This window comes from Macrotis lagotis, chromosome 1 (assembly GCF_037893015.1).
Source record: "Macrotis lagotis isolate mMagLag1 chromosome 1, bilby.v1.9.chrom.fasta, whole genome shotgun sequence".
NCBI classification, from domain to species: domain Eukaryota; kingdom Metazoa; phylum Chordata; class Mammalia; order Peramelemorphia; family Peramelidae; genus Macrotis; species Macrotis lagotis.
In genome coordinates, this window is record NC_133658.1 from 373,758,391 (window position 1) to 373,775,625 (window position 17,235).

The 17,235-nt window shown below is 32.0% G+C and overlaps 1 protein-coding gene across 1 annotated transcript in view; it reads right to left on the reverse strand.

Moving 5' to 3' along the window:
• RANBP17 (RAN binding protein 17) overlaps window positions 1–17,235 on the reverse strand; it is a 350,271-nt gene that overhangs the window by 288,821 nt on the left and 44,215 nt on the right. Inside the window, 5 exon segments of the mRNA XM_074212426.1 lie at window positions 3,224–3,343; window positions 6,046–6,119; window positions 6,805–6,970; window positions 9,720–9,824; window positions 15,470–15,535. Of these exon segments, the coding sequence (XP_074068527.1) occupies window positions 3,224–3,343; window positions 6,046–6,119; window positions 6,805–6,970; window positions 9,720–9,824; window positions 15,470–15,535 (531 nt within the window).

The window sequence follows — 17,235 nt, forward strand, 5'->3', positions numbered from 1 at the left end:
TAATCACCTAGCTATGTGACTTTGGGCAAGTCACTTAACTCCACTGCCCTGCAAAAAAGAAAGAAAAAATAGACTGACTCTACCCAAGTTGCCTAACTTCAAATTTCCTACTCCACTCATCTAAGATATATAGAAAAGAAATTTACGGGAAAATTGGTCATTCTAGTTTTAAAAGCTCAAAGATATAACAATACCTTTCTTCTAGACTTTAACTAAAAGGAATGAAAAGGTGGACAAATTAGAGTTTAACTGTATTTGGATCATAGTTTTTGAAGTTTATTACTCTATTTTTATATAAAAAAATCATGGGCATATATGGGGGGGGGTTGGGGAAGGAAGAGAATACATGATTGCTCTATCTATGGTACCTAGTAACCTCAAACCTTCTCAAATTCTGACAAAAGGTTCCCAATAAGCTGATTTACAACCAACCAGTTGTAAATCCTTGGGTTGTTCAAGAATCAGCAGGTAGCACTATATTTTCCCTTCTCAGAAAGAATGAATGTGTGTTAATATCAATCAGCAGCCCCTTCCCCTTCTCTACCATCTACATGCTCAGAACCTTCCTCACCAATAAACCCAGGCCTAAATCCCTCATCATCTCTAATTGTAGATTGTTGGCTAAATAATCTTCAAGCTTTAGGGGTATTATAATAAGGGTATTATAATAAAAAGGTCAGAGATTTATGCTTAATCCAGTCTCTACATTCAATCAGTCAAGAAGCAGCTATTAAGCCCTTATTATAAGTGAAGAACTGTATTAAGCAATTAAAAAAAAAAAGACAAAGAAAGATATAAAACAATCCCTATGTTCAAGAAGCTTACATTTTAATTGGGGAGATGATATATAATTATCCAAGTATATACAAGATATATTCATAATATGAAGATAATTTGAGGTGGAAGGAATTAGCAATTTAGACCTGGGGGGACAGGGTAATGGCTAAAAAAAGACTCCTATATAAGGTAGAATTTGGATTGCGTCCTAAAAAAAGGGAAACTAAGATGGGTAAAGGCATGAAGGATCATGTTCAAGGAACTGGTACAAGACTGAGAAGGAGTCAGGTGTTAAAGAGCTCTAAATGTTAAAAAAAAAAAGACTTTAAATTTGATTCTGGAGGCAATATAATGATGCTGCAATTCACTGACCAGGAATGTCACCTGATGAAACCTATGTTTTAGAAAAAAATTACCTTTCTTTTAATAGGAAGATGGACTGCAATAGAGCCTTGAGACAGAGACCAATAAGGTGACTATACTAGAACAGTGGAGAGGTGATGGAGGCCTAATTGAGGAAAGAAAGACATACATGAAAGACATTGCAGAAGCAAAAACAATTAACTCCAGCAATGGAATTGAAATGTGGGTATGTGGGGGTGGACGAGAGTTTAGAGTAAAGGATTACAAGAAGTTTGTGGGCTTAGGTGACTGGCAGGATGGTGATGCCCTCATTAGTGACAGGGAAATATGAAGAACAGAAAGTTTGGGAGTAAAGCTAAAGAGTTCTGTTCTAGACATATTTAATTTGAGGTGCCTATATATCCAATTCAAGATAACCAAGAAGCAGTGGGAGATATGCAACTATAGTTCAGCAGAGATACAAAGATCTTGGATTCATCTGCACAGAGATGATAACCAAATACAAGGGAATTGATGAGTGAATGAGTATAAAGTGAAAAGAGAAGAGCAAGGGCCTAGAAGGACACTCACAGTGACAAGGCATGGCATGGAAAGGAAGATGTATATACAATTAATCCTCTCCTGCTCCAAAATATTTACTGATTGGAGAACACTCTCCACTCCTCTATTCCAACCTGTGTCTCTCTACCTCCTTTAACATCCTGCCAAGATGAATTTCCTTCATGAAAATTTATCAGACCATCCTCATTACCAGAGGGAGTCTATTGAATAAGAGTTGTCTAAAAAGAGTGAGTTGTCAGGCACTGAAGATACTCAAAAACAGGTTAATCTTCAAAGATATGTCAAATTTTGGTAAATGTTAAATTAGATGATATCTAAGGTTTTTTCCCCAATTCTTAGTCTTTGATTCTGCCTCACAGGATTGTTATGAGGAAATAAAGACATAGTGTAAGTAGACATATTTGCAAACTATTAGATGTCATAGAAATTAGGAGTGATATTGATATGTTGAGCACTGTAAGGAGAAACAAAGGAAGAAGGCCTATTCCTTTCTTCATGTATCTTACCCTATGATAATGGAGAGAAACAGAGTAAGTTAGAATAAGTCAGCACACATGTATAATAAATAAAATAAATAAATAAAAGGGATAAAGTAAGTGCAAGTGTCATTATTTTCATTGTATAGATAAGAACCAAGGCTAAGGAAAGTTAAAAAACTTGAAAAGATTATGAAGTTAGGATATGTAGGAGTCAAGAGAAGAATATTGCTTTCTTTACTCAAAATCTAATGAGCTAAACACAAGGGAGGCTGTTCCTTCTGAAGCAATTTTTATTATCAGTTATTTTGGTCTTAAAATAATAATTGACAATTTTATGTCAGATTAAAGTTTGTGAAGCTCTTTATATACATAATCTTATTTGAATTTCATAATCATTCATTAGGATATAATCCAGTTTCCCTAGTTCTAAGTCCAATATGCTTTATCTTAGGGCCTAAAAACCTATTTGTTCCAATTTCTTTTCAAACTCATTTTCTTTGAAATAGCATTTAAAAAAAAAACCAGTTTGCATAGCTCTGGGGTTCTGTTCTCTCTCCTTCACTGTCCTATAGATTCCCTTGACAATGGGATAAAGTATAATAGCTGTGATATCCTAGGGTCTCTTTAAAAGCCAATGGGATGGGGTGCCTAGGTGGCGTAGTGGATAAAGCACCAGTCAGGAGTACCTGGATTCAAATCTGGTCTCAGACACTTAATAATTACCTAGCTGTGTGGCCTTTGGCAAGCCACTTAACCCCGTTTGCCTTACAAAAAAATAAAAAAATAAAAAAAAAGCCAATGGGATAAAGAGGCTCGCTGAAGATTTCTTCTTCTTTAGTTCTTCCTTGACATTATTAAGACCCTAACCAAATCATAGCTCTCAGTTCCTTAGGCTATTAATACTAAGTGGTATGTGATTCTAAGATACTAATGTGCAAAAAAAAATGGGGGGGCCCTACACCAGAGAAATCATAAGCAAAGGTGAGGGGATTAAAACAAAGTCTATGTGACAAGTTCTCAACAATAATTTACTAAATAAATACCTGAGGATTTTCGAGTATTCTTTTTACTCCTTTAATTAAGTTACAAAGGTACTTCGCACGTTCTGGACTGCTAAATAAGGATCTCCTCACAGAAGCAAACTGAACTAAACAAGAAAGTGCCTATAAAAGAAACCCAGAATAACTTGAATTATTAAAACAATAACTATTATTATATATTTAAGTTCTTCTTACATTATACATAATATTGTTTTATACTCATTATTGTTAACTATTGTAACCAAACAATCATGAAATATGATTTGTAAGTCCTAATCAGAAATAAAAATTGTAATGTCATATTTAAGACAGAGGGATTAGAGAGAGGGGAAATCTTGATTGGTTTCATTAAAAAAAAAAACAACCAACAAAATACAAGGCACCCATATGAAATAATGTATAGATACACCTACCAAAAACTGACTTTTTTAGGCTAAGGGTCTGGAACATCACTGAACTTTTTCCTCTCAGTACAAGTTTCTACTGTATAATTAGTTCTTCTGCTGTAATTTCTTTTTCTGTTTTTTTTAGCTTTTCTTTATTTAATTTTCAATTTATGACCTAAAACAAGGATTTCCATAACACAGTATAATAAAATAAAAGATGATTGCACATGAAACCACAAATCTTTTATATAAAACTTTCTATTCTCTGTTTTGTAATTTTCAAAATTTTAAACTTAAATATAAAATGACAAAAGAAAAAATATTGTCTTGTACACAACAGATCTTAAGAGAGGATTCAATATAAATTTTCATTTCAAGAAAGCTTATATAATAAATACTGCACATTCTTTTTAAAACTGAGCAGTTTTCTTTTCTTTTCCTTTTCTTTTGTTCTTTTCTGCTGTAATTTCAAAACTCCTAAAGACATTTTTGAAGCAACAGGTAAAAAAGTAAATTCAGGATATCAAATCACAAAAAAATTAAAAAAGAACATTATCATCATGGTTAGCAATTAACAATGAAAAGATTACTCTCTGTAAATACAGACGTGAGTAAAATTGAAAGAGTTTGACCAAGGACTGATTGTCATGCATCACTAAATGTATTCACTCAGTGGCCTAGTTTTCAAAATTATAGCCTCACAGTTAAAACACTCAAGGAAAGATCTACCAAGTTCAGAACTGATGGAAGGTTTAAGCATTCAAAGTGAGATTAAGATAGTAGGCAACAGTTAGTTAAAATATTATTCTTGTATTTGATCTATTATAAGGATCACGAAAAAATGAACTAACTATGCAATGAATAATTGTGATCATATTCCAACTATTTTACCTTTCTGAAATACTCATATAAGTACTCTTTTAAATGAAATAAATAATAATGCTTTATTTATTTCCATGATGAATTGATATATCTATTCCTAGAATACCAAAGAGCTAAACTAACTTAAGATAAGAAGGCAGTTAGAACACAAAACTAGACATTTAGTAGGAAGGACCATTCCCCACATATCAAAAGATTTTGCAACCATCTATTTGCTTATCTGTCCATTTATTTTAATTTTAATTCTTTATAACTAATACACTACAAGAAAATCAAAGTCCAAAATTATATACAATTATATACAAGTATTAACTAAGTATTTTTTAAAATTCCATGTTTGGTTTCCACTCTAAAAAAATGAAATGTCCATAACTTCACACACACACACATACACACAATTTAATAATAGGTAGTTGTACAAAAATTTTAAATATGGATGATGGCTTCCCTATTAGCAACTGATCTCTTCCATGTTCCTGATCCCAAATTGAGTTAATTATATCAATGTATAAATTGAGGATTGGTTCTTACATTCCTAAGGTAAAGTAAAGGTTTAGTATAGTATCACTATTTTCTTGCTGAGGGTCATATTGCTAGGATTCCTGCTATCTTTTTACCAAGTCTCTTTTGTGGGGTTCTTGATTCCTGATCACTTGAACTTCCTGGTTTCTATTTACTGGATAGCATCTGGCTCCAATCATTATTTGGTACTGTCTTTCAGTATTCTCGCTCTGAATTACTACTAATCCCTGCACCCCATCTCACAGATTTCCAATTCTGTAACTAATGCTAAAGCAAATGGGCAAATGATAAATTTTTTACACACACATTTTAATTTGACACATTCTTCATTTCACAGTAGGAAACTTTGGTTCTAATATCAATGATCAAGGCATAAAATGTTACTTCAGTAAATGATTAACCTTGACAACAAAAGTACAAACATAAAGAACAATTCATCAAACTGTTCACTGCTCTAATTTCCATCACTAAGAAATTCTCTGAAGTTCAAATATTGCTATTTTATTCTTGAATGATAATTAAATACACAATGACTATATGCAGTTTCAATCCTATTGTCTCAAAATACAAGGGAAAAACTATAATTCCCTAATTGAATATACATATATATCATATATACATATATAACACATCTTAATATTTAAATCATCATGTACATAACAACTTCTTTATATTACTATTTGTTTGGCCCATCAATAAAGCTCAAATCAACAAATATCTATATTTATCAGAGACCAGTACCCTCCATGAGACATTACCTAGTGTGGGATTCACCTTGATTACTCATTATAAATGATGAAAAAATAATATGAAGGAAAGTAGATATGCAGAACAAATTTTAAAAAGCAGCACTTTCACTGGAAATCATTTAAATGATCAATTTAAACATGCCTCAGGAGATTAAGAGCTACTTCCCAGTAGGATGCCTTAATAAAGGAGGGAAAAATCAAATAAATATTCATAGAAGAGTACATTTTTTCCTACAATGGATAATCCTTTAATGTTAGATAAAATTAATAATTAAATTTTACTTACTAATTGAGATATTAGAGGTGGAAGGGCATGATATAAATCGAAGAAAAGGTCCAAAGTTTCTGACTCCAGGAAAACTGGAAAAAATAAATAAATTCTTCTCACCCAACTACTTATAATTCATCAAGTACTTGCCTTCCAAGGAGTTTAAACTAGTGAATAAATATCACAATTAAAAATAATTGTAGCACAACGTTTGGCAAAAAATTAAGCAAATGCTTAATAATTACTTTTTTCATTTACTCAATTGGAAACCTAGCAAGGAGAAACACTTTTACAGATAAAGACAATTTCTAGTTCATGGTCTGGGTATTTTGGGGGAAATATTTTTTGAATACTAAAAATAAAAAAATGAGCCAGACAAAGTAATCTCTCTTTAACAAAACAGGTTTTCTAATTAGTTGTACTGGAAAATTCTTTAGTATTTCTACTCAAACGTCAGAAACTGAAGCACTGTTTATTTTCCAAAACAGCTCTTTTTTTTTGTTGCTTTCTTTTTTTTTAAAATAAATTACCTAGATCACACTGCGGTCAGGATTTCAAAAAATAACTTTGAAGCTTAGATAAGGCAGTGGAATAGACAGAATCCTGTTATACTCTTTTAAGTATTTATGTAGTGCTATTTTAGTTGTGTTGAGGAAAAGGTTGGCTCAATCCCTCAATGGATATGCCAAGACAGAAATACAGTTAATAGTGTTAACACTGTTTCCTGTTTGAGCTCTTAATGTTCATCATCATCCTCTCTCTAGAACTCATTCTTACTTGTTCTCCAAGTTGTTGGAATCTGAACTGTGCAAAGATCATCTGCAGATTCATCTGCTGAAGTGCCAATGAAATCAAAATTAAGACAGTTGAGGACAAGTTTCAAGAGCTGCACCATTAGATTTTGTTGAACTTGATCCTGAAGATTTAAAGGTTTTGCCAATACCTAAAAAAATTTCAAAATTATTGAATATCTTACTTAAAATAGTATTTTCTTTGTTTAGATAGAATTGTCATTTTTATTATATTTGCTTGACCTAACTATGAGCAATTCTCTTTTTTCCAATTGCTTATATCTTTATTACATAAAATTTTATCTGTTTTCCAATTATATACAAATAATAGTTTCTACCTATCATTTTTTAAGGTTTTGAATTTTACAATTTTTCCCCCAGCCTCCCTTCTCTCTCCCCTTCCCCCCACAGAAGGCAACATGATAATCTTTACATTGTTTCCATGCTATGAACTGATGAAAATTGAATGAGAAAAAAATGCTTAAAATAGAATTTCTGGTAAATGAACAGTATTTTAAATTTTCAGTCTTAAACTAATCTTCATATTAAATTAATGAGTATGGTTCCTAAAAATACACACATATTTTTTCAAAAAGACAGCTTTCTAAGTAAAGCAGATACAAAGAAGAAAAAACACAATGTTAAAATTACTATTCTTCAACTTCTACTGTAATATACTGTATATTTACTCTTTTCTTTTGGTTCTTTGAGAGTGACATCTTTCCTGCCTGATCTCAAGCTGAATTAATTTCAGTTCTTGAATACCAGAACTAGCACCCCTTGAAGCTTATTAAAAAAGGTAGCTTTGGGACAAATAAAATCAAGTACTACTTTATACAGCATGCTGCAAATTTATAGAACTCATTACCTATAAGAGTACATGCTAAAAATATAAGTTCAAAAAGAGTTCAGTTAATTTCGTGTACAGTAGACTCATTAAAAGAAAAAATAAAGTCCATTCTTTGTGAGGTTCCTAGAAACAGAATAGATTGGGGGCCCCACTGGCTCACAGAGATAGTCAGATTGTCATTCATACCACTTCTGCCAAAGGAGGTGGAAAATGGGTAGCAGAGTCTCCCTAGCTCATTTATCTAGTCTTGTAGAGAATTCAGCTTAAGACTAAGCAACTCTGACATTTGGGAACTCATGCTAACTCTACCTTGCAATTCCAGAGAGATGCTCTTCCCTCTTCCACTATATATTCCTTGGGTGGGAGAGGACAGAATGAACTAACCATTCTCCCTCTTTCTTTAAGAGGTGATCATCAAGTCTTTGGGCTCTGATTTGCACTTCAGGACTAGGTTGGCATTAAGTAGCTATGACACTTAATTGTTCCCCCTTCTTTTTTCCCTTCTAATAAGACCATAAATTCCTTGGAAGAAGACATTTTGACAATACATGACAGAATGCTTCACACATAATATTATTGTAATTTAATTGACTCTTTAAAGGAATCCTGGACAGCTAGAAAAAGAAAAGGGGAGGAGAAATTGCTTAACCTTTAGAGGTAACTGTGGATTAAAAACAATGCTCTCTCAAAAAACTTCCTCTGGTGTCATTAATAGAAAAGAATATTAGGCTGGAGTATGAGTGGAGTTCTTTGTAACAGTGCTTAAAAAATCTTAAAAAGAAATAAAACTTGTGCTAACAACCAGTGTAAGACTTTTCCTTAAAAAAGTCTAAATATCATAGAGCATCTGCAATTATGAATTATATTAATGAATTTTACCCAATGGTACTGTTTGTCCTTTGTTTTTGAAAAGAATCAATAATAAGGGGGTGATATTTTGATTTGCGTGTGAACTGGATTTAGTGAGGCAGAGTTGAAGGAAGTTGTCAACCTCACTCTCTTCTATAGTCATCAAAATTCAGTGAAAACAGCAAGTATCAAAACAACTGGCAATGGTCCAGATGCAGTGGGTGAGCTTGCTGTCTTCAATGTCTGACCAAGCTCTAAGTGCTCCACAGCACCTTCATGGCTGCTAGAACAAATTGTTCTAATCCGCCCTTTCCACTGGGCTGTCTTCACATGCTTGGGGGTAGACTTCCCTCTAACTCATCAACAGGTTTGAAGCCTATCAGCTACCCTGGTTTAGCTCATCTGCAGAGGCACTTATCAGGGCAGAATCAGCTTGCTGTGCCAGCTATAGCTTCTTGAAACCACAGGTGAGAAGTCAAAAAAGATAATACCTAAGAAGTTTTTCCATTTTATATAACATATTCTGAATGGACTCTACCTATTCTGGAAGTCAGATGATATATAGTAGATAGAGTGCTGGGATGGGGTCAGGAAGATCTGTTAAGCCCAGCCTTTGACACTAACTAGTTGTGTGACCCTCAACAAGCCACTTAGTCTTGGTCTAGCCTACTTTTCTTATCTGTAAAAGGGGGATAATAATGACACCAATTTCCCAAGAATTTTTTGAAGATAAAATTAGATGTTTGCAAAGTGCTTGCAAATCTTAGTGTTAAGCAAATACTAGCTGTTATTGTTATTTATTACTATAATTATTATTTAAAAATCTTATTTTACTGAATAATCTTTTCTCTACCTTTTAGAACTATTCCAAGAGGACTAGAAGAATCCAAAGACCAGTGAAACTTAATTCAACTAACTAGTAATTATTATAGCAAAAAAAAAAGTTTTATGTAAAAGACAATTGCAAATTAAATAAATTAGCTATGGATTTCATTTTATCTCTATCTTTAATAGCACAGTCTATATATAAAATTCAAATTATCAATAAAATCTTAGGAAAGAAGAAATGTCATCATGCCAACAAAAAGATATTCTGTCAGTTGTGTAGGTTCAAAATGCAAAAACAGAATTTATATGGGAATTGAAAACATCCAAAGTATACCAATAATATGGCTTTTGCAGAAAATTGTGAAATGTCTTACTTCTTTTAGGAGTGAGCATGCCAGCACTAAAATGTCCTTGAGAGATGTATCCCTGAATGAGGTAGCTATTTTCCGGTGTTTTGCTGAAGGTCTAGAATAGTCAACCTAAAGAGACCAATAGAAACAAAATTATTTAAAGAAACAAAAATATAAAAATATGAATAGTTATAAAAATGATAATCTCAAAATTAAAAAGAAAGGCTAGCAAGTTCAAATTACAATACAACAAAGACATCTGTGAAAAAAAATAGCATAAATACAAGAAAATATACAAGAAAAAATAAACTCTTGAGTCATGAGCCCTACTGTACAACTTCTAAAATGGGTGACAAATCACTGTGTCTAAAGTCTATTAATTTGCAAAATCATCCTCAAACAACTTGAAAGAGATCAATTCACATTCATTCATTCATTTGCTCATTCCCATTATTAAAAAGAAGAACCTAATATCTTCTGATGAAGTCTGACATACAAGGAATTCTTTGCAGTAAGGAATACTTATCAACCAATAGATTAAAATTATTTTCAAATTAATAAATATTGTGGTTAAGACTATATAATTTCAACAAAGGATCATTTTCATCACTAATATAAGTAGCTTTAAACATTCTTCAAGCTGAAGAATACAACTATATCCTTTCCAAAATGGACAAGTGTCCATTACAGTGGAAGAATAATGGAAACAATTCACCAAACATATTCAACAGAAAGGTTAGAAATGAAAGTTCCCTAAAAGAAGGGAAGTTTCCACTGCAAACTTATGTCAACTTTGCTTGACTATGCTCTAAAGGAAATATTACTTCTGCCTTATGCAGGGTAAAAAGAAAGGATGTATTTCCAGAAAATCTATGATGGGTTTGTTCTAAAAGTTGAAAGATAACTTTTTTAATTATAAAAGTAATACTTCTATAATAAAAAATTATTTGATTCAGCTTAGAAAAATGAATGTCATTAGTAAAGAGATTAGAACAAGTTATCACTAGTATAATATACTTTGATAAGGTAGGATTTATATCAGAAATGCAGGGTTGGTTCAATATTAGGAAAACATTGAGCATAATTGACCATATCAATAACAAAAGTAACAGAAATCATATGATTATCTCAATAGATATTGAAAAAGCTTTTGACAAAATACAACATCCATTCCTATTAAAAACCACTAGAGATTATAGAATAAATGGAATTTTCCTTAAAATGATAAGCATTATTTATCTAAAACCCTCAGCAAGCATTTTATGCAATGGGGATAAGCTAGAAGCATTTCCAATAAGATCAGGGATGAAACAAGGATGGCATTATTAACAATATTATTCAGTATTATATTCAAAATATGAGCTTTAGCAATAAGAAAAATAAAATAAATTGAATTACAATAGGCAATGAGGAAACATAACTCACTCTTTGCAAATGATGTGATGGTATACTTATAGAATCCTAGAAAATCAACCAAAAAACTACTTGAAACAATTAGCAACTTAAGCAAAATTACAAGAAATAAAATAAACCCACAAAAATCATCAGCATTTCTATATATTGCCAACAAAGTCCAACAGAGAGATAGAAAGTGAAATTCCATTTAAAGTTAATGGTAGACAACAAACTACTTGGGAGTCTGTCAATTTAAATCCATAAACTATATGAATTACAATTATAAAACACTTCACACAAATAAAATTAGATCTAAACAACTGAAAAATGTCAGTTGCTCATGGGTAGGTTGGGTTAATAAAATATAAAAATGACAATTCTATCTAAATTAAATTATTTATTCAGTGCCATGCCAATCAAACTATTAAAAATTATTTTATAGAGCTAGAAAAAATGTTAAAATTCAACTGGAACAAAAAGTCAAGAATATCAAGAGAATTAATGAAAAATTGCAAAGAAGACCTAGCATACTAGATCTAAAACTATATTATAAAGCTGATATTATGAAACCTGTCTGGTACAAACTAAGAAATAATAGTGGTGTATCAGTGGAATTGAGTAGCAAATTACTAGAATAATCTACTGTTTGATAAACCCAGACTCCAACTTCTGGGATAAGAATTCACTATTTGACAAAAACTGCTAGGAAAACTGGAAAATAATATGGCTGAAACTAGGCATAGACTCACATCTCACACTCTATACCAAAATAAGGTTGAAATGGGTGCATGATTTTGACATAAAGAGTGATACCATTAGCCAATTAGGAGAAAAAGCAATAGTTCATCTGACAGATATATGGAGAGTGGAGGGGTTTATGATCAAACATGAGATAGAGAACATTACAAAATATAAAATGGATCATTTTGAATGCATTAAATTAAAAAGGTTTTGCACAAATAAAACCAATGCAACCAAGATTAGAAAGAATACAGAAACCTAAGAAAAAATTTTCACAGCTAGTGCTTCTGATAAAGGACTCATTTCTAAAATAGAGGACTGAGTCAAACTTATAAGAACACAAATCATTCCATAATTGATAAGTGGACAAAGGATATTAATAGGAAATTTTCAGATGAAGAAATTAAGCTATCTATAATATGAAAAAATGCTCTACATCATGATTAATTAGAGAAATGCAAATTAAAACAACTCTAGGACACTACCTCACACCCATTAGATATGGCTTCAAAAACAAAAAAAGAAAAATGATCAGTGTAGGAGTGTGGGAAAGGAAAGTGGAACACTAACACATTATTGGTATAGTTATGAACTGATCAATCCATTCTGGAGAGTAATTTGGAACTATATACAAAGGGTAATAAATTGTGCATACCCTATGAACCAGCAATATCCCTACTAAGTTATTAAAGAGATCACTAAAAAGGGAAAAGAACCTACATTTTGTATAAAAATATTTATAGCAGTAATTTTGTAGTGGCAAAGATTTCGAAAATGAGGAGATGTCCAATTAGGGAATAGCTTAATAAGTTACAGAATGAATGTAAGGGAACACTCTGTTCTTTAAGTCTGGAAAGGCCTGCATGAACTGATGCTTCACTTTTGAATGAAATGAGTAGAACCAGAAAAACATTGTACACATTATGATCAACTATGATGGATTTAGTTCCTCTTCAGTGTATAAGGGCAATTACAAAAGACTTATTATGGAAAATGCCATCCACATCCACAGAAAAAAATTATAGAGTCTAAATGCAGACCAAAGTATACCATTTTCACTTTTTAAAATTTGTTCCATGTTTTTTTTAACTTTTTCTCATGGTGTTTTTTTAAATCTTTAGTTCTTATTCTTCTTTCATAACATAACTAATGTGGAAATATGCTAAACATAATTTTATATATATACATATGTATATATATATATACATATATATATACATACATACATATATATATATATATATATATATATATATATATATATATCCTATATCAGATTATCTGTCATCATGGGGGGAATGGAAGAGAGAGAAAAATATGAACTCAAAAGCTTACAAAAAGATGAATGCTGAAAACTACCTTTGAATGTAATTGAAAAAAATAGACTAAAATAACATTTAAAACAAGATACAGTTAACTCTTGGATGAAAAAAGAATCTTAGGTAAATAAAGTGATGTGACAGATTAAAAGTAACAAAAATATGTTTATTGTCTTAAGGACAAAATAAGCATAGTGGATGTGATTACAAAAGATGTCTACAAAGTGAAGAAGAAAAATGATATCTGAGCAATTTCTTAGATATATCTGCAGTCTTGTACAAACTAATGTAGAAATGATGATTCTGAATTAAGAAATTTGAAACAGGCACAAGTATGGCTAAATGCTATTAATTCACTGAACTGGGAGTCACAAGACACAATTTCTAGTCCTATTTTTATTGAAAAACCTCATAACTTTTCTTGTACTAATTCATAAAATGAGGGTGTGGCACATAATAATAATAATTATAATTATAATATATTAGCCAAACATTAACTAAGTACTTAAAAATATTTCATTTGATCCTAATTCCTTGAAGCAGCTGCTATTATTACACATACCCCCTTTTTAGAGGAGGAAACTAAGGCACAAAGCTAGTAAGTGTCTGAACACAAATTTAAACTTGGGTCTTCCTGACTCTGAAGTTCTATCCACTGAGCCACCTAGCTGTTCAGTAATTGTAAGTGGACTTCTATTTTTTTTTCAAGTTTTATAGTACAGAGTGACAGATCTAGCAGATACACAATGAATGCTAGCTGATAACAATGAAGTTCTAAATTTCGTATGAGCAGAAAATGTCTCAAAGAGGTCATATTAAAATTTGCAAAGCTGATTTACATGCTATGCTTGATACATCCCTTTTTGAAAAATGATGGCTTACTCACAGAAACCAGTTTTATTAACAATCCATCTCCTATAAACTGCTTTATTTGGAGTAAACTACATAGCACAATATGGTAAAAGATTATTGGCCTAGTGATACCTTCACAGAAACCTAAATACTCAGCTTGAGATTTCCACCACAATGAGAGTAAATATGACAGAAGGAACATTATATAGATAACTAGAAAACTTATGTTCAAGTCTCTTCTCTACTACTCTATGATACCAGGTAAGTCATTTACTTTCATTTATTTTATTTCCTCATCTGAAAATTGGGAAAAAATATTTTCACTAAGTGCTTTGAAATGAACCGAATCACTGAAGTAGTAACATTATCATTATCATCATCATCAACATTAACAACAACAACAATAATGTTGATCAGTAAACTGTTACCTGCCTCATGTTTTAAGGAATTGTCTGATCTTTCTGTACTAGATAAAAGAAAGAGAAGGAAACACAAACAAGAAGGCAAGTCTTTAAAAAAAATACTTGGAAATAGCATGGCAGCTGTGTGGCTCTGGGCAAAAAAGTCAGACAAGCATTAGCTTTCTGAGGGGTCAATTTCAAGGTCATCTTCAGGATAGAATTCATTAATTGATTTAAAATAAGAATGATCACTACCAATTTTAGCAAATCTTTTTAGGAATGTGGGATTATTTTCTAATGTCTAGGTCAGTCTACATAAAAAAATATAGCAAAGTAACTTGGATATGGTTCTAGACACACAGGCTATATACTACAAAGAGTCTTCTGGCTCCAGGCAACATCCTATTTAGGAGTCAAATCATTCCTATGTCACATTGCTATATTCCCTTTTGTTGCAGGGCGATTTTCAATGAAACTTGACTCTTGCTTTTGTTCATGGTATAACCAAAACAATGGCAGAAGCGAGCAGGAGCAGGTGACTGTATGCTCAGCTGCTGTTCAAAACCCTGCATCTGAAGATCCCCACTGCAGGGTGGACAACCCTGCCTGTATGTGGCACTGTTCCAAGTGGCCTGTGCTTAGATCAACCCTGCTGGGTGAGCATTGTGGAGGATCAATTCACCAAAACCTTTTTCACTTTCATTTGTAAAGGAATAAGCTACATGGTGGTTTGCTTCTCTTGAGCATTTAATTTTCTTCTTATGGTTACTGTAACACTATATACAAAGAAGATAAAAGGATGCCCATGGGGCACTGACCATGTCTAATTCTATGTTCTGGATAGTACACATACTGTTGTTGGTGTTTTCAATAATATTGAAACAGTTCCAATCTCTAATTGAATCACTCATTAAATAAACAAAGAATGTGAGATGAATACTCTTCGTTTTTGTTCCCTAAAAATATCCTAACAAAGAAGGATGGAAAATATTTGTCACAAATGAAATTAACACAGGAATATAACTCTGAGAATAACCTTATAGTACACTTAAAGGAAACTGCTTACCAGGTTCATTTCTTGAGTCAATTCAGAAAGGATTATCACTCCTATTACATAATGGTCCACAGTACCCTTTGAAGAAAATAAATTACAGATCTCAGTATAGGTAGAGATGAAAAGTTGACTCACAAATGTTTAATACCAGATATTGGAAACAAATTAAAGTTATACTTCCACACTAAAAAAAAATCACTTGGAAATATAAGTTTATGATCACAATGCAGGAAATTTACTCTTATGGATTCTGCCAGAATTAACAGACAATTAAAATCCATTCTTGCCCTGCATTCTAGTCTTGAATACACTAGAATCTGGCTGAAGAGGAATTTGTTTCTCAGAGCCTTTTCTTTGCAGCTCTCAGTTTATGATTCTATTTTGATAACATACAGATTTGTAAAGGAATAGCTGCCATAAAGAAAGGCATAATAATAATCTACATATACTTTGAGTACTTTGGACCCATATCAAACTGAACTTTAAAATAAATCAGAGGTGAATTTAAGGTTTTATACAAGACTGTGAATAAGAAAAGAAAAATTCTTATAGCTATGCAAATTTGTTGGGAGTCATCTTGGTTAGCTATGACCAATAAATAATTAATAAATAGTTTAATAAATGAATTTAAGTTCCTAGATCTAATTCTGAATATGATCATTTAAGCCTCTTCAGATAAGCTCATATTCATTTATTTATAATAGATTCATAATCAAGACATTTAAATTTCTATATATACTAGAATAACTATATAGCTATCAATAAGTATGGAGTTTAATGGCTTCCATAACATTTTAAATTTAATCAGCTTTCAATTTAAGCATGACAACTTCCTCAAAATCAAAATTTTGATTTAAAAAATGTTTATCATTCACACTAGCTACCACTTTAAATTAACACTAAAAGCATATATATATATATTTATATATACACATACTAAATATAGAATTCAATCACAACATAAACATAAAAATTACTAACACTGATAATGTACTTTTCAATGAACTGATAGACTTTACTGGTCATTCTGCCCTGACAACATAAATTCTATCTAGGCAAAAAAAAAAAAAAATGCACAGTCCTGGTTTTGCAGCTTAAATTAATCTCAAACAATTCTTGAGATACAAAAGCAGATAATTTCTACTATAGACAGCCAAAGAAGAAAGTACAACTTTAACTCAATCTAATCCTCTAACTGATACTTCCCAGGGAAGTCATTCACTGAGAAGATGGGAGATTAATAACCATTCTGTGATGCTGACAGGATGGGGCTACTGGCCAAAGAGAAGAGAGTTGAGGTAGTTCTTCTGGCTGTCCTAACTACTGAAAAGTGCTCTGGGAGAGTGCACTAGAAACTCCTCAAGTTGAGTCACCTTTCAAAAAAAAGTGTGATCGACAATTCAGTTAATATGCATGTTTGTCACCCATTGAAAAGTGAACTGGACAAATGGGGCTTATTTTCCTTATGTGTAAAATAAGGGAGTGGATCCCTAGAGCATCTCTCAGTTAAGTCTAAGATTTTCTGAAATGTCAGCAAAAGGGAATACATTTGAAAAAGGGAAATATCTTACCTTTTATTTTGTTTTGTTTTTAGTTTTTACAAGGCAATGGAGTTAAGTGACTTGCCCAAGGTCACACAGCTAGGCCATTATTATGTGTCTGAGACCGCATTTGAACTCAGGTCCTCCTGACTCCAGGGCCAGCATTCTCTCCACTGCGCCACCTAGCTGCCCCATCATACCTTAGACTTTTAAAAGCGAATAAAAATATTGAAAGCT